General features: G+C 35.8%; 1 protein-coding gene, 3 long non-coding RNA genes and 1 pseudogene across 6 annotated transcripts; 1 reads left to right on the top strand and 4 right to left on the bottom strand.

The window, feature by feature from the left end:
* Window positions 1-3964: 3964 nt before the first annotated feature.
* LOC145956883 (uncharacterized) lies at window positions 3965-4727 on the bottom strand. The gene is made up of 3 exons (XR_014433213.1): window positions 4587-4727; window positions 4214-4277; window positions 3965-4104 (listed from the first exon to the last, which is right to left on the bottom strand). It is a non-coding gene; the product is annotated as an uncharacterized LOC145956883 (long non-coding RNA).
* LOC145957403 (uncharacterized) lies at window positions 4594-6195 on the bottom strand. The gene is made up of 4 exons (XM_083073652.1): window positions 6161-6195; window positions 5966-6029; window positions 5446-5535; window positions 4594-5355 (listed from the first exon to the last, which is right to left on the bottom strand). Exons 1-4 carry the CDS (start codon window positions 6193-6195, stop codon window positions 5233-5235), a joined length of 312 nt encoding a protein of 103 aa, XP_082929778.1. The 3' UTR covers window positions 4594-5232.
* Window positions 6196-6473: 278 nt separating this feature from the next.
* LOC145957401 (tubulin beta chain-like) lies at window positions 6474-9435 on the bottom strand (annotated as a pseudogene). Its single transcript, XR_014433559.1, has 3 exons — window positions 9334-9435; window positions 6835-7232; window positions 6474-6754 (listed from the first exon to the last, which is right to left on the bottom strand). The product of XR_014433559.1 is annotated as a tubulin beta chain-like (transcript).
* A 168-nt stretch (window positions 9436-9603) lies between these two features.
* Window positions 9604-12663, bottom strand: LOC145956882 (uncharacterized). Of its 2 annotated transcripts, none has more exons than XR_014433212.1 (2): window positions 12459-12663; window positions 9604-9863 (listed from the first exon to the last, which is right to left on the bottom strand). It is a non-coding gene; the product is annotated as an uncharacterized LOC145956882 (long non-coding RNA). The 2 variants fall into 2 exon arrangements; XR_014433211.1 differs by lacking the exon at window positions 12459-12663 and adding an exon at window positions 11606-12452.
* An 11802-nt stretch (window positions 12664-24465) lies between these two features.
* Window positions 24466-25044, top strand: LOC145957081 (uncharacterized). Its single transcript, XR_014433501.1, has 2 exons — window positions 24466-24568; window positions 24821-25044. It is a non-coding gene; the product is annotated as an uncharacterized LOC145957081 (long non-coding RNA).
* The last annotated feature ends 120 nt before the right edge of the window (window positions 25045-25164 follow it).

The raw sequence follows: 25164 nt of genomic DNA, 5'->3' as shown, positions 1-25164 counted from the left end.
TAATTGTTTGAGGGTTAAGGTTAGATGTATGATTTGGGGGTTTGGTGTGATTTGTTTAAACTCTAAAACTTATTGTAATATGATGTTTAATTTTGAAATGATTAAATTAGTATCAAATTGATAATTTCATGACGCAAAATAGAGAAGAAGAGGGTGATAATTTTGTGGGAATTGATTGAGTTTGATGCAATTCACTACTAGAAAAATTAAAATTAGAGAGGGAACAAATCCGTCACTAATTTTGATAAAATCCGTCACAAATCAATTAGTGACGGAATTTGTGATGGAAATGATTCCGTCACAAAATTTGGCGTCACAAAATATTTAGCGACGGATTATTTTCTCCGTCACAATTAGTGACGGAATTAAGGCTTCACAAATAGTATAATTTCCGTCACTAATTTCTAATAATAAATGTTTAGAAATTAATAAAAATCCGTCGCAATTTGTGAGGGATTAAATCCCTCGCAATTTGTGAGGGATTAAATCCCTCGCAATTTGTGAGGGATTAAATCCGTCACAAACTGTGATGACTTTAATTAAGTAGAATCCGTCACAATTTGCGAGGGATTTAATCATTCGCAATTTGTGAGGGATTAAATCCGTCACAAACTGTGATGACTTTAATTAAGTAGAATCCGTCACAATTTGCGACGCCAGAATGCCATCACAATTTGCGACGCCAGAATGCCGTCACAATTTGCGACGGATTTTATCCGTCACTAACTGGGATGAATCCCTTACTAACTGTTGATGACTAAATTTGAGAAAACCATTGTTTTTAATAGTCTAGTAATCGATTACCTACACATGTAATCGATTACTAGACAATGAAAATCATATGTTCGAAATTTACTTATTAAAAGGTTCTCTGGTAATCGATTACCCATTTCTTTGTAATCGATTACCAGAAGATGAAAATTCCAAATTTGAATTTAAACTTTAGAACTTGAAAATAAACCGTTGTAATCGATTACCAAGTCTTGTAATTGTAACACCCCAATTTCCAAAAAGGTTATTATTATTATTATTATTATTATTATTATTATTATTATTATTATTATTAGATGGTATTTGGTTATAATTATTTTAATAATTATAGAGGAATATTATTTTGTACGTTTTAAATAATTATTATTTTGGACAATTATTTTGTACGTATTAAATAAGTATTTTTATTAGCATTTTTAAATAAATATTTATGTTTTAAGAGAAGGTTGATTTTATATGATATTTTTTTATTGAAATTATATTATTATATTTAGGGTCAGAAATATATTATTATTATAGAGAAAAATATTTTATAATATACATGTATTTATTTTATTTAATTATTTTGAGGAAAATTAGAAGTGGGTTAGAAGAGAAGGAAAATGGGTTGGGTTGACCCAGTCCAATGGATTAATTTTAAGAAAGGAGTCAGGTGGTGTTAACCCTATCTGCCTCATTTGCGTTCTGAAGGGTTAGGGAAAAAAAGAGGAGAAACAAAGAGCTCTAAGGAAGAGTACTCAGGAACGATCTTAGATCACACCAAGACCATTCATCTTCTGCTCATCCAGGTACGGGGGAGATGAGTTTCTTCATATGTGAATATAGGGGTGTTCGGGTAGTGAGGGCAATCCCTAAGTCCCTCTAGGAACTCTATTTAAAATTTTGAACGATTATCTGTGCAATCGATGTTCTAAATTCTTAATTCATTTGGAAGAACTTATTTCTTGAATTGTCTTTGAATTCCATTGGGGCTTTCTTGTTAATTCTTTATCCTTAAATTTGATGACTTGAATTTTATGTGTTAAGAAGAGTTTAGATTTTTTTTTTGTAAAACCAATGGAAACCAATTTTTGAGGCTTGAGATGTGTATGGATTGATTTGGAACGTATGAAGAATATAAATGGAGTTAAACTGAACCAACGGGGTGTAGAAGTAGTGAAATTTGGTAAAAACCTTGTTGAAACTCGTAAAACGCAGGTTTAATTTCACAGAGGGGAGTCTGGGCAGAGATTTGGGCGCTCAGCGCAAGTTTTGGGCGTCGGGCGTCGGGATCCCGACATACGTTTGTAATTTTGCGATATCTTTCTGTGTAGTTATCCAAATCGAGTTCCGTTTGTTTTGTTAGAAACTAGACATCTGGGGCTACCATTTAGTCACAATAATCGTGTAAAAATATTAATATTTGATCAAGTTATGTGAGTTGAAATTTGAGCCTTCCAATCTGTGTGCGAACCACAAAATCAATTTTTGTGAGCCCTGAATGGTAACCTAAACGACTTTATTAGGATTTGTGTTCTTCATGAAAGTTGTAGATATTGATGTTAGGATTCTAATGGAGTTGGGATCACTTAGAAAGGATATGTATATCTCGAGTTATGGTTAAATTATTAACTGAATGTCATAGATATTGTGATGTGTGTGAAGAATTATGTGAAATTTGTGGTCTATGATGTTGATAACTTAATGATAGGTACCTAGCATGTGAGGATGATATTGCATGGATTGCTATTGACATGTGATGATGTTATATAATGGAGATGCATTAATTATGAGTTACGTGGGATGCATGAGTTGCATGAGACTTATGAGTTGCATGTGGTGCTTGAGAAGCCAGACGTGGCTATATCGCATTGGACCCTGGGCCCAGAGAGGGGTTGAGACAAGGGGGGACCATGACGGGAGGCATTCCATGCCGTTGGGTGTTTAACTGCGCAGCTCACTGGCCATAGAGGGTTTAACGGTGGGTGGATTGCCTTTGCACGGGCCGCTGGGTGTTTAACCGTGCAACATACCGGCCCTGGGAGGGTGTGAGAATGGTATGCCCACATTGGCAACAACTAAGGGAATTGACGAGGTACGCCCATTGTGCGGAGTGCCAAGTTGAGACTCTTAGGAGAGGAGATGTGTATGAGCATATAGTGAGCATGTGTATGAAAGCTTGTATGATTGAAAAAAAATGATGTTTGGTAATTATATGAGATGTATTTGTTGTTTATAGTTAATGATGATATTTTGGTGCACGGTGTGGGGTGGGAATTGGGTAGCTCTATGTTTATATATGATGTTATCTATCTCTCACCGTCCTGTTTTTATGTGGTTTTCTTTTAGGTGAAGATGAAGGCACTCATAGTGTTGAGTTCTAAAGGGAAAGGGTTCTGCTCTGATAGGATGTGACATTGGGAATTTAGGATGCTTTAGTTATGAATTGTTATTTGTCGTTTGAGGAGACTTATTTTTAGGAGTTTTATATTCACCTTATATTTGTAAATTCTGGATCCCTTTCATTTTTCTTTAGAGACCTTGATAATTTTCTTTTAAGAGTAAAACTTTATTATTATTATTATTATTATTTCTATTTATTTCAAGACTTGTGAACCTATGAGTTTTTATTAAAATATGTGGACCCTTCTTGATGTTATATTTATTGAATTATTCTTATTGTTGTTACTTATCTATTATGGGGTAGAAGGGTGTCACAGTAATCGATTACCAGAGCCTATTATTCTAGGCTAAACACTACAAGAAAAATCAGCATTATCTACGAAAAAAATCCGTAGATAATGATGAAAATCCGTAGACCCTAAACCCTAAACCCTTCAAACAATACACATGAAGCAACCTAATTTTACTAAGCTGGATTGCTTAATGACCTTATACCTATCTACCAAACATACAATTAATAGAGGCAACATGTTGAAAATTCCAAATCAAATCATACAAAAATTCAAATACAGGGGAAAAAATTCTTAAAATTGATTACCTTTTTTCCCGGCCTAACAAAAATTCATATACAGGGGGAAAATTCTTAAAATTAATAAAATCCAAGACAGAGCATAGGTAATAAACCTGCTTCTTTTTCTTCTTGGGTCTTCTCTTCCTCCGAGGTTTGTGAGCATCAAAGTTGGAACTTAGACTACTACCATGACTTGTCCCTGATCTTAAGGATCCCCTTACTTTGAAGTCTGAGCTGCTTTTGTTATTTGAGTGTTGTTCGATGTAGAAACCTCAGATCTCTGCATAGATGAATTTTAACCAGAAGATGACCCCAAACCTTGACAACTTCATGTTTGAAGGACGAGGTGGAGGCATCAAAGCTCTAGCAGAAATCAGCCTCTATAAAAAGGTTGAAGATATTCAAAATTTGCAAAATAGTTTGTGACTATATATTTCATAGCATAGAATATTGGGAATTAAAACACAGTTGCTACTCTTACTGTCAGACCTGATTTTTTTCATCACTGGACATGCCAGACACGCCTTTACCAGAAGCACTGGAAGCCTGCTCCCTGCAACCAATAGAAAATTTTATATAGCAAATTCCGTCAAAATAAAATATGTTTGCTGCATCTTAATCATTAATGCAAATTTCCAAAAACAAATGCATTTGGAATATTTTCCTAGCATAATGCTGGACAAACGCCAGAAGTTTCATAAATAAATGTGGCTTCGACTTCATTAATACCAACATCACAAGTGAGGGTTGATTCCGCTACTCTTCTTTTAACATTCTAATTCTCCTTTACCTTAATGCACGCAGGGTATATATGAAATTCTCATTGTTAGAATTGCTAAAGGATTAAAACATCCCCACTGACCTTGTGCTTTTGTCTGTCCATTCATCATCTGCATCTGCTTCATCACTAGAACTCCCAGCAAGGAAAAAATCATCATCACTCAGATCCAAAAGACCGTCATCCTCACTGCCAGTCTCTGCCATTCTATGAATCTTGAGCAGATGGATCAGCTCCAGCTGCAAGCAATATCTGCACTAGTTCTCTCCCCTCTATATATTTGGCATGAACAAACAAAATCAGATAATTCATCTATTTCTCAAAAGAGAATAAATAGCATAAATGATATTAAAATAACCATGTATTAACTCTCAAATTTGAAATATGAATGCAAATTTATTCTAGTATGCATAGGAACTGAATCAAATTTAAAAGATCCAATGAAGAATATAAAAGCACATTTCAAATATACATTAAAATTTAAAATAATTAACTGAATAAAATAGGAACTGAATATGCATAGGAACTGAATAAAATAAAAACAAAAATAATCATTTTTCCTTAAGATCATAAATTTTTCCACAATTGAAGATCCAATGAAGAATATAAAAGAGTTGTAAAGACAGAACATCTTTTATAAAATAAAATTAGATATTCATATTCTGACATAAGTCCAAGTGATCATAGCTAGCACTATAGTAACAAATCAGAAACACGTTAATTTCAAACATCATGCACAACCTACAATTGCAAAACTTACACCAACAATTGGATGAGCTGGCTTCACATGTAAAGCTGGCGAGGTTAGTATAATTCCTTCCACCATTACTTCAATATGAGGATGAGAAGCCGCCTACACAGAATTTGTAGAAATTAAACTTCAAAATTCATCAAAGACAAATTTAATCGCAAAAGGTATAATACATAAGATTTAAGCCCTTACTTTCAAGACCACAGCCCCACCAGTGGAGTGACCAAAGAGAAAGCATGGAATCCCAGGATTATCTGATCTAATCTTTTCCAGGAAAGCACCCTATCCATGGCATTACAATCAGTATGTAAATTACACAGCAAAAATCACTGACTGACATTTGAAATGCAATAATATAATATATCTCCCAAGGAAAACAAGCAAAGAATAGCACAGAATATTTGAACGATGGATACATACTTACTATACTATTGAGACAACGTCAAAATAAATATAACTAGCAAGAAAAAAAAATAGCAAGTTAACTGAGACACCTTCACTACCTTATACTCTTAAGAATTAAAGATTAACATGCATTTGAACTTTACGCAATAGCTTATTTCAATTCTTACGTCTCAATGTTTGAAATGGTAGGAAAACTATCGACGCCTAAAACATTTTTCCATTCTAAGAACTACCATCACCAACAAAAACATATGCCACGAACGAGTCTATATTCATACAAATTGAAGAAAGTATATATATTACTTACTGTGTCTGCAACCACATGATCAAGAGAAGGAACATAACCATGTAATCCATCACTACCACCATGACTTGTAACAAACAGACAAATCACCCCAAATTCATCACAAAATGATAAGGGCAGGAATGCATTAGATTAAAAAGTATTGTGTACCAATGAGGATCACAGTGGGAGTAAATGGAAAAAGAAATCTCAAATTACCAATCCAGTCCATCGCATAGACACCAAAGTTGCATGAGGTTAATTGCCTTGCAAATTCTGCATATCTGCCATTGAAAAATGAGTACCAAGTCAGAAGTTGTGGGATAAATCCTATTATCTTACATTAGAAATAACAAAAGGAAAAAGATTTTAATGTTTTGACAATGACCTGAAAAATCAAACTTGGAAAACAAAAAGCAGACTACACTAGTCCCACAATGAAAAACAACTATTAAGCCCAGAAAGAATGCAGTTTCACAAAAAAAGTAGACCAAGCAAGATTACATGTGTTCATTAAGCCCGTGAATGATGATTAGAATACCCCTGTAAGAACAAAAGGGAAAATAACTTGAGCCAAGTGTTAAACAAAGCAACACGACTGCAGGGAACAAAGAGCTAGCTATCCATGCTAACAAGAAATCAAAGCACGGGCAATGAACAGGAGCTTTCTCGAATTCAGATCCTCGCCATTTCTTGTACATTTCTTGTATATTTTACCTATGATTATGTAAAATTTTAGTCGAATCTTGGAGATCAGCAGCGTCCCCATGCCGGAGCCAGTCCCTCCCCCAAGCGAATGACACACCTGAAACCCTACATCAACAACAACAATAACAATCACCGATTAACAACCGAATGAAGAAGGAGCGAATGAATGGATCATGAATCAGTACCTTGCAAGCAATCGTAATTCTCGGCTTCTTTGCGGACGACGTCGAGGACGGAGTCGATGAGTTCAGTGCCTTCGGTGTAGTGGACCTTGGCCCAGTTTTTGCCAGCGCCGGACTGGCCGAAGACGAAGTTGTCGGGGCGGAAGATCTGGCCGCAGGGGCCGGATCTGACGGAGTCCATGGTGTCGGGCTCCAGATCCATGAGGACGGCGCGTGGGACGTACCTTCCGCCGCTGGTCGAGTTAGAGGTCGGAGTCGCCGCTGTACCTGCCGGTGTGGTCGATGCTGTGCTCGTTGCATATCATCTCCCAGAACTTGGCGCCGATCTGGTTCCCGCACCTAATGTTGTTCACGGAGAAGGAGAAGGGGCTGCAACGCGGGTAAGCATATGGGTCTATGTGCTATTGCAGTGATGGAGATTCTTCAATATTCGCAAACCTCTCTGCATACCCGAACGGAGAGCTGTCTCTTTGCTAACCTGAACTAAGAAGACCAGTAGAAACCCTAAGCATGAATGAAGGAACGAAGAAGACCAGTAGGAACGAATGAAGCAAGAAGCCTGAACCCTAATAAAAGTCTATTATATATTAATGATATTAATAAATTTAACTTTTTAAAAAAATTAACAAATTTATTTTCAAATATATTACTACGAGTATTTTTTAATTTACATGATAAAAATATGTTTTTTCTCGTTATCATTAAACAGGTTTCCGTAAACATGATCAAAACACTCTTATTTTGTCTCTTTCTCATAAATAGGTTTCCCGTAGGAACCCATAGAGCACTTTAATACATATCAAAACATGATCATTCTCAAAATCAACCACATATCTACAAAATATTATTCAAAAAGTATTATAATAAATAATGAAATTAAATAAATTAAATCTTATAATAGTTATTTTTTTCATAATTCTAAATTAAATATTCTAATTATTTTATAATAAATAAAAATGAAAATATAATAAAATATGTTAACTGATATTTTAAATAAAATATATTAAAATATTATAATCAAAAGAAATTTAATATTAAATCAAAATATTATATAAATCATAACTAAAATTATAATAAATATTCTGATATTAAATTTATTATATATTAAAATTAATTACATATTTGAATCAAAGAAATTGCTCTAGATTTTAGATTTTATTTATTATGTTTTATAATAAATAAAATCCAATATTAAATCAAAAGATTATAACAATCATAACTCAAATCCAGGTAAATATCTTTCATAATCAAAAGAAATCCAATATTAAATCAAAAGATAATAAAAATTATAACTAAAATATTTATAAATTTTTTAATATTAAATTTAGTATATATTAAAATTAATTAATTAAATATTTGTATTTAAGAAATTGTTACAGATTTTAGATATATATTTTATTAAATTAATTAAAAATTAATTATATTTTATCACTTTTTAATCAAGTGAGTGAATGATAATGAATTAACTAAAATTATAGTATATGTTAACTTAAATAAGCAAATAATGGTATAATTTTAAATTATTATATATATATATATATATATATATATATTGAAATTTTAAAATTTTTAAATTTTTAATGGGAGAGATTCAAATTGCACAATTATGATTTTTGAGAGACTAAAATTGTTCAATTAAAAATTAAAGGACTAAAATTGCACAATTACAATTCTTTAGGGACTAAAATTATCCAATTAAAATCTTAGGGATCAAAATTGCACAATTACAATACTTGAGGGATCAAAAATGTAATTAAGTCAAAATTAAATTAATATTTTTTTTTTATTTTCACAAGTTTTTTTTAAAATATTTTTAATGAATGTCTTAGTTTCTTATGTTCAAAATTGACAATTTTTTATTTAATTAAATGAATTTCATAATTTTTTCAGTCCTTTAATGAAATAAAATATTTTTAATTTTATTATTTTTTTAAAAAAAATTTAACATATTTTCTTTAATTATGCATAATTCTTAAATATAAAAGTTTCATAAATAAAATTTAATATTTTGAGAGGGAACAATTTGTCACAAATTTTTTCACAAAATATTTTAACCTATTTGTGACGGAATTTTGAGAGGGAAAAATCCGTCACTAAATTTTTTCATTTTAGTGACAAAATTTGTGACGGATTTTTTAGAGACGAAGTTCATTCCGTCACAAAATCCGTCACAAACATTTTTTTTATTTAGTGATGAAATTTGTGACGGATTTTTAGAGACGAAAATTTTTTCGTCACAAAATCCATCACAAATATTTTTTTTTTGATTCAGTGACGAAACTTGTGACGGATTTTTAGAGACGGAATATATTCCGTCACAAAATCCGTCACAAAAGTCAATAAATTCTTTTCCGTCACAAAACTTAAAATTCCCTCACAAAATGCATCACTATTAGCGATGCTATTTTTTCCGTCACAAAATTCGTCACAAATATTAATTTTTCTAGTAGTGAATTATATGACTCTAGACTGATAAGAATGACCATGGTTAAGGGAACATGCCAGTGCAAGAAGCACCACAACTATGCTTAAGAAAGTACGCTTGTGCGTGGCCAAACTTGAGGGAATAACCACTTTTTTGCTTAATGAACCATGCTCGTGCATGCTTGATTTTAGTAAAGCACACCTATGCTTAATTTGTGCTTGCTTGTGCATCCTTTTAAAATATGAATTACCTTTTGATGTCTTCATAAGAAATGTAGCCTTGGACGTTAGCTTTTCGATTACACTAATGTGACACCCTCTACCCCGCATACCATAACACATAAATAATAAAATTTGAATAACACAATCTTTCATAATTGAAAACCAAACGTGTTTAGATAGAGAGTATCACATCCATGACTTAAACAAATAACTTAATCAACAAAAATTACAAAGATATAATGCCAAAGTTTTGAAAATATATAATAATAACAACATCGTAATCTAATCCTATCTATGCCCCGATGTCACATGTCCTATCAGAGTAAAGCCCAACATTGAAGCCTAAGCTTGTTCACCAACATCCTCAGCCTCATGCTGAAAATCACCTGTATAACAATCAAAGGAAAACAACACAAAAGAAAAGGGAGTGAGAAACATCTCACTCTAGCTCACGGTGTAGGAATACACACCGGATAGCCAAACACAAAAAAAACATGTATATATGTACATAGCATAGATAGATTAACAACAATCATTCCACTCATCAAAGACATAAAAAATCACTTTAATATATAACATTAAAAGGCACATGTAATGGACATTGACTACATATTATCATGCATGTGGCACCAATAACACATATCACATGGTATATTGTCGTTAGCAATACATGAGAGTAGTCTAGGAGTACATGCCGGGTCACACCCTCTACGCACTCTCACTAGAAGGACATACTACTAGGGTTTAGTCAGGATAGCTAAGCCTGTGCAAGATACATCCCATGCACACAATGGGCAAGACTGGGACTTCCAAATTGAGTTATCCCCAAGGACTAATCCCAAAGCTTTTACACAAAGGGGCCTTCCCTGGCGGTGTATTCCATATCGTACCCTTAAAAACATTTATGCAAATGATGCATGTAAATCAAGACTCTATGCATTCTCATATCACATTATCATTTCTCATTATCATATAACATTATCATAGAGCTGTCAAAACGGGCTAACCTGGCCCACCACCTTAACCCACTCTAAAAACGAGCCAACCCAACCCGGCTCACTTGTGATTTTCTCAAAAAAAATTTGGCCCGGCCTGGCCCACCACGGGTTGGAGGGTTATACAGGCCAGCCCACCAGCCCACCAAAAATTAAAAAAAAAATTATCAACAAAATTTAAAATTTAAAATTAATTATAAATTAACATAATAGTCATAAAATTAACATTATTAATAGTCATAAGTCATAGTTCATCATACAAAATTAAATACAAATCATGATAAAAGTCTAAAATAAAAATTTTCAATATACCATCATACAAAATTAACTACAAATCATACTTAAATTTTTATTGCAAAAAAAAATGGTGGGTTGGTGGGATACCCGGCCCACCACGGGTTTAGCTCGGGTGGGCCGGGTCAAAGTGGGCCGGGTTGAGATATACCCACCTACTATAAAACTTCAATTTTTTTTTGGCCCGGCCTGGCCTGTTTTCAAGGTAGGCCGGGTTGGCCCACAGGTACCGGCCCACTTTAACAGCTCTACATTATCATGTCTCATTATCACATATCCTCATATCTCATGTCTCATATTCACTTTTCACATTATCTCATCATATCACATAGTCTCCACAACGTACTTTAATTCATATCAAAACTTGTTTTTTTTTTTTGCAAAATTAAACACATATTCGTACATCTCACCCAACAAGGAACACAACAGAACAACAGAAAGCAAAACAGATAACATCATATTTTGCCTGTTTCTCATAAGGTTCTCTCAAGAACTCACAAAGCACTCTAATGCATACAATAAACATTTAAAACAATACAATTTACTCATATAATTGCCTCTTCAAACAATCTCCTCTTAAAATGACCAATGCATTCCCTTAGGGTTTCCCATAGGAACCCATAGGAACACCAAAGTCTGTAATTATAATCCAAACACACTACTTATACATACATACTAATTACATCAATTAGAACATTTAGGGAGAAACAGAGATGAAACAGATACAATTGGGAAAAATCCCTCATACATAAGCATTCAACAAACATAGGATTGGGGGCCAATCCCACTACCCAACATACATTCCCATACCTAGAGCGAGGTTTCTCACTCTCCTTTACCTCGATAAGCAGGAGATGAAACTAAAGCAAGATCTTTCTGGTCTCCTCCCCTGGGTTCCCCTTGGTCTTCAAAGAGTGTAGAAGAAAAAGAAGTAGAAGTGAAAAATATGCTTTTGGGAGTACCAGAGCGTGCTATTTAGAGACGTCAGAAGTAGCCAAAATGGCATGTTTCAGATCCGAAATGACCTGTTCTGGACTCATTCATCATGTGTAAAATTCACATCTGGAACGGCCCGTTCTTAAACTAGAACGGCCTGTTCTAGGGTTGAGTTTAACTCATAACGGTCATGTTTGGAATGGCCCGTTCCCAAAGTGGAACGGGCCATTCTAGGTTCGAATTTCACTCATAACAGCCTGGGTTGAAACAACCCGTTCCAATTTGGGAATGACCTGTCCCCAACTAGGGTTTATAAGCCTTTTTAGTAGTTTGGAACGGTCTATTCCAGTTTGGGAATGACTCATTCTAGGCTACTAAATCACCCTTATTTGGGCTTCGAGCCTTCATATAATTTGTGAAAATCGGGGTGTTACAACTGAAATCATAAAAAATGAGGTATAAAACTTATATTATGATCAAATTAGTGAGTAAAGGTCAAGCTGTCATAATTAGGTCTAAATACTGCAATTTTGTAACTTTTAAAAATAGTAGATGGTAAAATAAACACTTGAGGTCAACATAGAAGTTGTAGATAATTATATGAATTTTTTAATAAAATTAAAACTAACTTGATAACATAGGTACAATTGTAAATATCAAGTTTAGGCCACCTGACGTCATAGAAGCTTAAGATTAGAAGAGATAATTTTGTGAGTTATTGATGGAATCATGCTTAGGAAGGCAAGAGGTGATAACCTAAAAGATCCAAGAGGAGTGGGCTAGGCATGGAGGATTGGGCCAGTCAAGGCCCAATGGGCCCGATGGGCTTGGAAGGCCCAAGTCAAACTTCACATGGGCCTATCTTGTTATGAACATTCTTCTTATGTTTTATTAGTATAGTTTCCATATATTTTGGTCTTGTATTTTGGACCACATAGAGTAGCATTTTTGGGCTTTAGGCTTGTTGGGCCTATCTTTGGGCTTCATGGGCCTTAGGGCTTTTGGTACCCAATATTGGGCTCATTTTCATTCTTGTAATTTTTCCTTTCCATTGTATTTATTTGGCCATTGTATTTGGTTATTAATCTTTTTGATTTTTCCTCTTTTTGAAGGAGTGCCTCTGAGTAGGCAAATGTGGATTGAGGATTTTATGTATCCCAGAGTATTATTTAGAAAGCCTCTTCAGGCTTAGCTTCACTCGTCGCTTGAGTTGGAAAGCTATCTTCCACTGGGGAAGTTTAAGTCCTTTCGACTTGGATATTCTATTTGGATGATCAGACCTCCCTTGGGGAATCCTGCTGATCTTGGTTTGATAGCTCTCACTGGGGAATTTGGCCCGTGAGTGGAAGCTGAGATATCTCTGGGGAGTATTATTTCGGCAAGCCTCTCCAGGCTCAATTATTCTGATGAGGGAGTATTATTTCGGCAAGCCTCTCCAGGCTCAGTTATTCTGTACAATGCTGTATTTTCTGTTCAGCCCAAGAGTGGAAGCTGAGATGTCTCTTGGGGAGTATTATTTCGGCAAGCCTCTCCAGGCTCAATTATTCTGTACGATTTTGTTGATTTTCTGTTCAGCCCAAGAGTGCAAGCTGAGATGTCTCTTGGGGAGTATTATTTCGGCAAGCCTCTCCAGGCTCAATTATTCTGTACGTTTTATTGATTTTCTGTACAACCCAAGAGTGCAAACTGAGATGTCCCTTGGGGAGTATTATTTCGGCAAGCCTCTCCAGGCTCAATTATTCTATTTGAGTATTTTCTGTTCAACCCAAGAGTGCAAACTGAGATGTCCCTTGGGGAGTATTATTTCTGCAAGCCTCTCCAGGCTCAATTATTCTGCTCAATTATTCTGTATGAGTATTATTTCGGCAAGCCTCTCCAGGCTCAATTATTCTGTACAACTGGGGAGTCTTTGTCTTTTTTGATTTCGGCTTTTTCCTGTATTTTTGCCTTCTTGTTGATTTCGGCTTTTTCTGTATTTTTGTCTTTTTTGTTGATTTTGCGATTTTTTCTGCTGTCATACACAAGCAATTTTTCCTATTTTCTATTTTATGTGATTGCCTCATGACGAGGTCTTTGAAAATTTCTTTATGGCCAATACGGCCGCATCCATTTCAGTACGCCTGTATTGAGTTGAAAATTTGTTCATAACCCCAATTTTAGTACGGGTGTGCTGAACATGGTACGGGCGCATAGTTTTTTCTGAAGTTTGATTTTTTTTTTATAAACAGAGAATAAGTGATTTTCCATTACACCTATCATCTGTATGCATGTATGCGGTATGATGCACCTAATTCTATTTGATTCATTTTTCAAAAGAATTAACCGATGTGTTTTTGGATTTTGTCATTCCTCTAGACGGGCTGTGCGCTGCCGATTTCTGTAACCGAGGAATGATGCATGTTATATTGAGATTGGCGTCATCAACCAAGTGATCCTTCCCTTCCTTTAGAAGACGTGTCAACCCTCCTATTGACCACTATATCTCCATGTTTCCACTAGATTATCCTAAAATCGTTTGGGACAAGAGAAAAGAAGGGAAAGATATTTTTATTCGAAAGTTTGTGTTTTAGAGGGGATTATTTTTATTTTTAAAATGGTTTTTGTAAGAATGGTTGGCCAAGGTAGGCTTATGTGTTTAGGCTTGTTTGATTAAACACTTATGAAGTTAAGAAAATCTTGTTATTGACGTTGTGATTTTGACAACTTAGATAGCTTCCCTTGAACCTTTCTTTTTGAATTCGGCTCATGGTACCATCATGGATTTCTTTTGTTTTTTGATTGTCCTTATTTTTGCCTAAAACACCCTTTTGTGGCGTTTTAGTGGACTTTTGTTTTTGTTCATTTTTTCAACCCTAACTTTTGCCTAGGTCACCCTTTCGTGGGATTCCTAGCGGGTCTTTTGCTCTTATTTTTGCGCAGCCCCCTTTTTGGGTTTCCTGCCGAGCTTTTTGTTTTTAGGATTTCTTTTTTATCCATGATGGCACTTGTCGAGGCCAAGGAAAGGTGCTCTAAGTTGTCACACACACTTCCACATAAAAATGATGCGGGTTTATTGTTATTAAGATAATTTTAACCTCATTCATGCTTATTCAAACAAGGTTAAAATAATGTGATCTAGAATTTTATTGCAAGCAAGAAAAGAAGCAATAAAGAATTAATAAAGAATGATTTTATTATAATCATAATGGAAACATGTGCCCTATCGAGGCTCGGGGGTCGGGCTGTCCCCGAGGAGTAATCTCTAATAGTCATCAGGTCTATACATCCCTATCGGAAGGAGAAAAACACTTGACGACGACGACCGGCCTTAACGCTTGTGAACCGGCCTTCCTAAAGATCTGGCTTAAAGAACGTCGAGAAGGATCTTGGTTCCTCTTCGTCCTTTGATCTTTATTAGGGTTGTATCCTAACCCTTGTTTCCCCGGATTATCCTTGATAATAGGTAGCTCGGGAATTCCTTGGGAATCCTTGCCAAGTCCTTGTCCTGGCAAGTATCCGTTCTTGGTGAGCATGGAGGCTACCTTCTTCATTTCTCGGGGAAATGTTTCAACATTGGCAATTTCCAATGCTTGGAAGGCGGTTTCTAGAGCTTCCTCCGCTGCATCCACGTAAGGTATGGTGGATGGCTTGCTGATGAGTATATCGTCTTCAGCTTGTACAGTCACCAGCTTGTCACCCACAATGAATTTGACTTTCTGGTGGAGCGTCGAAGGAACAGCTTTCGCATCATGAATCCAAGGTCGGCCGAGGAGACAGCTGTACGCGGGAGTAATGTCCATCACTTGAAATTCGACGTTGAAGATAGTGGGTCCAATTTGGATTGGAAGATTGACTTCTCCCACCACTTCTCTTTTAGAACCGTCGAAAGCTCGGACGATCATGTTGCTCGGGCGCATTTGGATTCCCTTGATTGCCACTTGCTCGAGCGTTCTTTTTGGCATTACGTTTAAGGAAGATCCATTATCTACCAAGACTTTAGCGATGTGATACTCCTTGCACTTTACAGAGATGTGCAAGGGCTTGTTATGATTTGGTTCCCCAGCGGGGATTTCTTCATCGGTGAAGGTGAGGTGATCATTAGCCGTGATGTGACTAACAATCCCCTCAAACTTGTCTTGGGAGATAGTATGCGACACGTATGCCTCGTTCAAGACTTTCAACAGAGCTTGCCGATGCGGTTCGGAGCTTAGAATCAACGACAACAGCGTAATCTTTGCTGGCGTCCTATGAAGTTGATCCACGATGGAGTACTCGCTCTGTCGGATATATTTTAACAGCTCATCAGTCTCCTCCTCGGATTCTTTATTTTCCTCGGTTTTTTTTTTCTTTTTCTTTTTCCTTTTCTTTATTCTTGGGAGCTTTATCATGAAGATCATCGGGAGTGTAGATCCTGCCACTCCTAGTCATGCCCCCAAGTCCAGCGATGTTAGAGATATCGCTGTCGGCAGAAGAATGGATGTCGTATATCCACGGCACAGCCTTATTTGATTCGTAGGGGAAAGGTCTTGGAGCAGTGATCCTTAATGGTGTCGGACCTTCCCCTTTATTCGTCTTGATTACCAACAACGGAGTTGATGTGCGCTCGCTTGGCGCGGTTGTTGGCTTCCATTTAATAACAAACGGCGTGCGATCCATTCTGAACATACGCATCGATTGATCCTTTCTTTTTATTAATGTTTTTTTAATGAATTACTAGGAGGGATGTATGAAATGCAAAACTAGATCCCTCCATGATCTTTGATAAGAATGCATGATATGAGATGATGGCGATGAATATGCATGCATTGTGTTTATTCAACTAAGCATTATCATGTTTTTAGGATGTTCCTAAGATGATGCATGATATTGCTTGGTTTGGATAAATAACCCTTTTTTTTTTCTTTTTTTGGGTATTTTGTTTTTTGTATTTTTTTTGGGTGAAAAGGGAAACTACCTACATGAATGTGATGATGGTAGATGTTAACACCATGTAATGGAAGATTCTTATTCCCATTTATTCTTATTTAAAAAGGGAATGTTGTATGTTTAAATAATGCAATGTATGCTCAAACAATGTCACATAAACAATGCACACACAATTCACTCATCCACGAACAGTCATGAGCGAATCACGAGGTAGGGGTATCCTGCAGAAAAGTGCATATTCAAGGAGGTTCTAACTGTTCTCACCGGTCCGAGGCCCCCAAGGTGCCCCCATTATAGGGACCCAATTCCTCTCGTCGTAAGTCGATGGAAAGTTCCAACGCACTGTCGGACTTGAGTTCATGGTTATCACCTTGAGTGATGCTTTCCGACAACGGTCTACGGGCACCTATAGACCCATTCGACAACCGGCCGTACTAACATCCACTCCCTATGGCTTTCCACTCATGCCCCCGGGTATAGAGGGAACTGTTGTGTGCAAAGGTTCGTGTGCAGTTTGTATTTCAAACAATTGCGGAATTTAAACATACAACAGTTATTAAAGCCAAATAGATAAAACATGTTATCATACAAGCAAGGGGTAATAAAGTAATTTTAAACTATTATTTTTAGAAATAATCCATCACTAAATGGGACTGACTCTCGAGGCTTCCCCAGCAGAGTCGCCATCTGTCGCCACCCGCCGAAACGGACCTTGGCATTCGCGACGATGGTCAAGACTCGTTTTAATTTTTAAAAAGTGGTGGATTGCTAGAATGACTTATTCTCAAACTGAGACCTTGTCGAGCTAACAATTTTATTAAATGATTCACTAATCCATGTTAATCCCAAGCGGGACCCTCCATAGATTAGTGGTTTTCGCAAAAGGTAGGGTTCTTGGAGTCGCCACCAATGTTTTACTCAAAACATTGGAAAAAGATTTAAGGCAATTGATTTTATAAATCAACCTTGGCCATTACAACCAGAGTTGGGTAAGGGAGTCGGTTACGTGCGGGGAAGGTGTTAGCACCCCACAACGCCCCATTAGGGTTCCCTATGACGGATTATTTCATAAATAACAGTGTAAAATTACTAAATTACCCCTATTTATTATAAACGATTATAAATTAAATATCTACATGATGACAAAATTAAATATGCGACAATCAGAAAGCAATAAAAGAAGGGATTTTAAGAAAAACCTTTTGAAGCGTGTTTTTATATATCTAAACAGATGTTAGGAGGCTTTTTGGCGCTCCCTCGCACTACACGCTCGCTCGCTCCTTCCCTAAAAATTAATCTTTACTATAGAAATCAAAAAGATTTCCCTTCGACTAGTTCGAATTCTCAAGCTAAATGCTTAGAACTCAAGAACTTCGTCGGATCGGCTCTCGGAGAGAATTCTAGGGCAGAACACTGCTCAAAAACCCCAGAATACTCAAGAAGAGAGTCCAAGAAGTGTGAAAAAGTGTGTAATGACGTCCAAATGACATCCTATTTATAGGAATGAGGCGCAGTACGGTCCCTGGTGTCAATACGGCCCGTATTGAAGTTTTGAACTTCAATACGGCCGTATTGAATTCAATACGGCCGTATTGAGTTTCAAAAACATCAATACGGCCGTATTGGTTTCAGTACGGCCGTATTGCAGTTCAAAAATGCAATACGGGCCGTACTGAGCTCCAAAGAGGCCGTATTGAGCTCTACTCCTCTCACTTTCTTATTTTTAGCTACTCTAAGACCTCTAAACCTACAGATAGTCATCCTATGGTCTTCTGAGAGTCCTTCTGGCTGACTTTCCATTGATCTTTGATAGTCTTCGAGTCTTATTTCCGACCCGGACAATTTTAGGGGTCTACATCAACATATGCCCTCGACCGAAAATTCTCGAGCAAGGGCTAATAGGATGAGGCCTTGGATACTTGCTCGATAACTTTATCCTTGTCTAGCTCTGACCCAGAAGGGCCACTGGTCCAGTTATCCAAAACCTCGAAGATACTGGAAAGATCTTCACCCTCGTCATTAAAAAAGCTCACCAAATCCAGGTCTGGAGAGGGGATTGATGAGAGACCCTGGACTGAAGAGGTAGCACCCCCTTGGGTCGAAGGAGAGGTAGTAAATGGCTTTGGAGACTCAGTTGAACCTACACAAAAGAAAATAGATGAGAAAATTCCCTAAAAAATTATCACAGAGCATGAAGTCGAAAGGAATATACCCTTGTTTAGACTCAAGGGAGGTTGTAGCTCAAAAGAGAGTTCACCTTGAGCAGAATCTTGCTGCGCCTCCATATCGACCAAAGGCTTTGATTGCCCTTCGACCTGAGGAGGAATTTCAATTGAAGCCATAACTGAGGCAAGCACCACAGTATCTACTTGAGGAGTAGACAACTAATGAAAAAAAAGAAGTAAGGTTAGATATCAAGAGAGAATCTAAGTGAACTGAAATCGAAAAATATTGCGAGATAATGCACCTGTTGGGTTGCCTCGATAACCGGAGGAACGTCTTGTTGCACCTCTCGAGATATTTCTCTAGAGGAGTCTAATTGGATGACCTCAACATCCTATTAAGATAGTGTGCTAGAAGAAAGCACAAGGGAAGTACTAGATTAAAGAAAAGTTCGACATACCTTGGGGACAGACTTCATGGCATCCTTGAGGAGTTTCTCGCCAGAAGGTTTTGGAGGTTTCTTGGAAAAGGAAATGACCATCTTTCCTTTCCCTTTGTCATGCTTTTTCGTAGTGGAGACCTGACAATGAAGATAATGAATTGGTTATGAATTACGAATAAGAAGATAACTTTGATATTTTGGTAATTCACTTACAGTTTTAGTGTTTTCTGAACCTACTTTTTGCTTTTTCGAAGTCTCAAGGCTCTGCGAGGAAAGAATCAAGGATAAAAGAGCGTAAAATAAAATACTTCGAGTTTAAGAAAAGAAAAGTCGAAAAGAAATGTACCTTAGAGCGAAGAGAAACCTTCTCAGCAGCAGTCTTTCTCTTTCGGCCTTTCTTAGAAGACTCCTTGTCTTCATCATCCTCACTTTCCTAGTCGGGAGTTTGCTCAGCATGTTGTGGGACACGCTGAGGTATGGCAGCTGCAAAATTCGAGAAAAGAGATGAGACCAGTTAAGACAAACTCGAAGAAGGGATAAGCGAAAAGACATTTACCAGGAGGAGGGTTAACGTTATTGACCCAACATAATGGCCACCATTTTCTTCGGGGAAAATCATACACAAAACATCTCGCGTAAGTAACCCGATTCTTTACAGGAACCTCTTTGCGCTCAAGGTAAAACGGGTCGAGTGTCTTCACCCAAGGAGGGTGAGATAAATGTTTAACTAGACCAAAAAGAGCATTTGGAAGGGGAGGTATGTGCTTTGGACAAAAATTTTCGAAATCAGTTTTACCTTGAGGGTTTACTACCTTTTTCGCGCGGATATTCTGTTGTACCATTTTCGATAAGGATACCGAAGCGTCAAAGATGGTTCGGTGCACATTGTCAGGTCGATAACAAACCTTAAAAAAATTTTCAAATTGATAAATTATAAGTTGATTCTTGAAAGTACCTGATTGCTTGGGCCCCTACGAAGAAGAGAGAGGAGAATTGATCAGCTTCTTCAAAAACACATCGAAAGAGAGAAGTTTATCAGTGCAGTACTGACACCACCATCGAAGGTAGCATCGAGAAACTAAGAAAGAGGGTGAGAAACTGCATGGGGTGAGCGTGAGTTCTTTGTCGGGACGCAAAATAAACTTTAAAATTTCTTCATAGTTCCCAGTTTTGACACAGATATCAGCATCGATGCCTTCTTTTCGACGAAGAGGGAGAGGTTTCATTTGGCATAGCCCGAATTGTCGAGCAAATAGTTGAGGGTGGTAAGGGTAAACTCGAACATCTTTTTGCCTCATACCAGAAAAAATCAAGTCCCATGACAAGAATCCAAGCCAAATGTCTATCATATCTGAGGCAATATTCCCAACTTGGTTGTTCTGTCGAAGCCAGGAGGGACCTATTAGAGTAGGTCGAATAAAAGGAGCTAAATCTTCACTAAATTCTTTGAAGCTAAGAATGGCGTTTACATAGGTTCCAAAATTATCTACAGAACGTTTTCGAGGGGTCAAAGTTGTCAGTCGAGCTCCTTCGAGTTCACAAGGAGAATTGAAGATCGAAGAAAGAGAAAGCTTTCTCTCAAAGATAGCATTGAGCCATAACTGAAGCAACCATAGTGGACTAGAGAGATTTCGAGGACCCGATTCACGAAATAAGCTTTCTGAAGCTTCGTCGAGGCAGGAGTACAAGGAAGCCAATAATAATTTACTTAGACAAACCTTTTTCTTCAGATGTAAAGCCTGATCAAGAGCATAATAATACTTTGGCACTTGAAGAGAGGGCGTGCAAAAGACACAGGCAGATAACCAATATAGTAAAAAGGCAATGTGTTCGGAAGGTGAAACAGGGGTCCCAGGTTGTCCTACGTGTGCGTTTATAAAAGCTAGGTAGGTTTTCTTGTCCCAGGTAATAGAAAGATCTTTGATCGAAATTTCATCTTCAAAAACATCAGGATAAAATCTATCTCCTAACGGGGACAAACCAGTTATAGCAGCAATATCCAATAGAGTGGGGCAAACAAACCCACAAGGAAACTCGAAAGCCCTCGTTTCTCTGTTCTAGAAGAAAATCGCAGAAAGGAGCATCTGAGGGTCGAAAAGATGTAAATCGAACTTCGCAAGCTGGATAAATTCCAAAATACCCGTTTCGACCCAAGAAGAACTCATGGCATTTTCCACGCGCAATAACCATTGGAGATGTCTATCTTTGGTGGGTGGAAAGGCTCTAAAAATCTTAGTTGTATCTTTAAACAAAGAAAGATCTATTGAGGGCGAATGGATGAAAGGCAAAGTAGAGGAATCCTCAGGAAGTAAAGTGTTACCAAATTTTTTCTTGTTTTGACCCATGAACGGCCCTAGGAAAGCATGCATACTACCATTCTCAAGAGAGAAGGGAAGGAGTACCTGAGAATTGAAAATCTTGAGGCTGGCTTCTTCCATGCCGGGAATGGGCACAATGGTCTCACTGCCCTCCGGGATAGTGTGTACTTGTGCGTTAGCCATCAACAAAGATCCTGCTTGAGTAGAAGTTGCAGTAGCCATGGTGGTCATAGCAGAAGTAGCCATAATCGTGGACAAGACTGGAGATGACGCAGCATCAGTAGTAGGAGACACAGTTGAAGCTACGGCGGCAGAGGTTGAAGCAGCAGAGGAGGCCATGATAGTTAAGGTAACAGAAGAGAAAGCAAGGAGACTTGAGCGCGAAGGGAATAAACAGTGAAAGTAGTTTTAACTCTAGGGTAAAAAGAGAGAAGAGGGTTAACGGGTTAATGGGTTTGAAGTAAAATGGGCCTACTAAATGAATTCAAAATTTAATGATTGTAACAGTCGCCAAAATATTTTGGTAACAGTAAAAAAAACAGAAACACGCGCCGTATATGCCATTAATGTCGCCTCAACGGTCATGTGAATTAAATGCAAATTTGAGTACCAGGCAAAATAAGGTTTCATCGAGAGGGAATATGCCTAGATAGGAACTCGAATCTTTCTAAAATGAATATCAAGATTGAATTCCTAGGGGGGCATCTGTTAGGCTTACTCGAAGATCTGTGATGACTCAGAAAAAAAGCAAACAACTTGAAATGGGGCACATTCATGAGGTTCAAGGTATCAAATACTTAAGTCATCTGTACTCGAGGTGTACTTGAATCAAGGAGCCAAGTCGAATCCAGAGGTGCTCGAATAGGTGGAAATTGCTGTAGAATGCCAGATAAAGTGATTTCTTTAGAAACAGTTAAAAGTGCTCGAAGATGGCGCGCTAGAGCGGTTATTAAAATTCAAGAATAAAACACGTGGGAACGACAGTTATCAGGAGTTGGTGGTGGAAGTTATAAACACGTGTATAATATGGGAAGCGGTTGCACACCCACGATGCTTACACGTAAAGAAAAACTGCCCTTGAAGAACTCTATAAATACATCAATTTCAGTCTTGAACGAGGTCGGAAAACTCATACTTCAACTTTAACCTTCAAGCATTCTCTGCCTGCACACATGGCTTCTGCGCGAGGAATTATCTTTGGGTATGATTACTTCTCGGCCACATTTCTGTTCTCTTTTTAGGATTAGGATTAGTGTAGGTCTTCTTTTACTTATAGCTTTAGACTTTCATCTTGTAACGTTTGAATGTTAAATACATGGAACCATGATCTGTATTGCAAACATATATATTGTTCATTCTGTTCATCTGAGTATTTACATGTGTGGAAATTGCTACTTGTTAATTATCGAGGAAGTCTTAGAAACAAGTAATTATTAATCTTTCTGCTCCTTCTTTTCTCATTTCTGCAAAATTCAAAGCAATAAATACCTAAATTGAAATATTTCTGTGCTAGTCTAAATAAAAAGAACTCATAAAAACTAATTCCACCATAAACAGTTGTTTAGAGATTCTTCTATTGTAGTTCTTATAAGTAATTTATTACGGTTCTTTTTTATTTTAAATACGATTCGTTTTGTCACATCATTCATAAGGAATTTATACTATATTTTTACAAATTTGACTCTGATAGTGAGATCTTATAAGTAACCCACACTTTTATAATTTTTTATATACACTTCATGTTTTACAACTTAAAAAATTAAATTAAATATTATAATTCAATATTAATTTAATTAAATATAATAAATAATATTTTAACTAATAAAAAAATTACATAATTAATTTAGTGCATATATAAAATATTAAATAATAAAAGTAAAGAAATTACATTCATGAAAAATATATAACGATGATGGATAACTAATTTTCTATATTCATGGGTGTTGAAAGATTGATGACTCAAGTACTTTTTTTATCTGTGAGATTGTGTTCTCTATTGTTTGTTGAAAGAATCAAAACCAAAAAATATTATTTTTTAATTCATAAACAACAAAACTTATTTAAGAATTGCTACTAATTTTTAAATAATATTTTATATTATTACATTCCAATAAAAAGATGTTAATAAACATCATATTGCTTATTAATAAGATACATCACACCATCAAATCACAATCACTATTAATTAGATATACTTTAAGATCACTAAAGGACATATTAATAACTACCAAAACTACCAAAAGTGAATTTTCCTTTTAGTGATTGTGAAATTTGGATAATTTACAATTAATTGTGAAATTTGAACAATTTACTTGAGATTGTAAATTTTGTGTTCATTGTTCACGATCACAAAAAAAAGAATCATTTTATTTTGGTACACACCAAAAAAATTACTTATTAGTGGTTTATAAAAATAAGTATTAAATACATTAACACAAATTATTATTATTATTATTATTATTATTATTATTATATTAATAATGTATTTATATAAAGTTAATATCACTCGGTCAAATCATTCTAGAAAATAATGACATGCTTTCAATTGAAATATTTTATTAATATATGATAAACATTAACAAATGTTTTTAAAACATTTATTGACTATTTAAAAAATAAAAAGTGTTAAGAAAACATTAAAATATTGAAATATTCAATGTATTATATGTTGTATTTTAATAAATAATTTTATTTGTTAAATATTTGTTATTGATTTTAAAACATTGTTGCCTATTAAAAAAAAATTAAGAAAACTTTAAGTGGTTAACATTATTCAGTATATTAAATCTTGGTCAAAAATAAAAAGAATTAAGAAAATGTTAAAAGTATTCAATATATTAAATGGTATATTTAAATAATTAATTAATTTTATTTAATTTTAACAGGTATATATATCCTTACAACAATTGATAAAAATTCAAAATATTCCCATATCAATCTTCTCAAAAGTACAGGAGGTGAAAATTGCAAAATGGCTTCCCGCACCAATCAAATTTTCCTTTTGGGACTATTATGCATCGCATTGCTTTTGGATTCAGGTAAAAAGAAAATAGTTAAGTTGCATATCTATTTTTGATCGGGTAAACATGGTTTTCAGTCGTTAGATATGATTAAACAAGTTTTTTTTTTCTCTAAAAAATTATAACTTTCTTTTTAAATTATAAAGATAGATGTCATTCAGATAAATAGATCTCATGAATAATGTATATCTAAAGAATGATTTTTGCAAAAAAAAAAAAAAAACCAAAGATATGTTTTTATTTATTTATTTAACTATGTTGAATATGTAGGAGAAGGAGAAAAACAAATATGCCAAAAAGGATCAGACGAATGCGCACAAGTTGATCCGTGGGCATGCCCAGACAGTTGTCGTAAAAAAGGTTTTGAGAAAGGAGGTTCATGCGAGATAATTCATCTCGAGGAAGTCCAGTGTTGTTGTTTCAAATGAGCACTTGTATATGCTAAACATGTATCAAATTCAAATAAAACATTTATGAACTACAACTTACCTTAATTTGAAACTGAGTTAACAAGAACTCCTGTCAAAAGTTCCATACTATACATTGGTTAAAAGTTTAGGTGTTAATTTATGTTATAACTTTTAACCACTTATAATGTGTGTTATACAACTTTG

This window comes from Cajanus cajan, chromosome 4 (assembly GCF_000230855.2).
Source record: "Cajanus cajan strain Asha chromosome 4, NIPB_CcT2T_4, whole genome shotgun sequence".
Taxonomy (NCBI): Eukaryota; Viridiplantae; Streptophyta; class Magnoliopsida; order Fabales; family Fabaceae; genus Cajanus; species Cajanus cajan.
The sequence above is the reverse complement of the archived record's forward strand: the minus strand, read 5'-3'. Positions and strand labels throughout refer to the sequence as shown.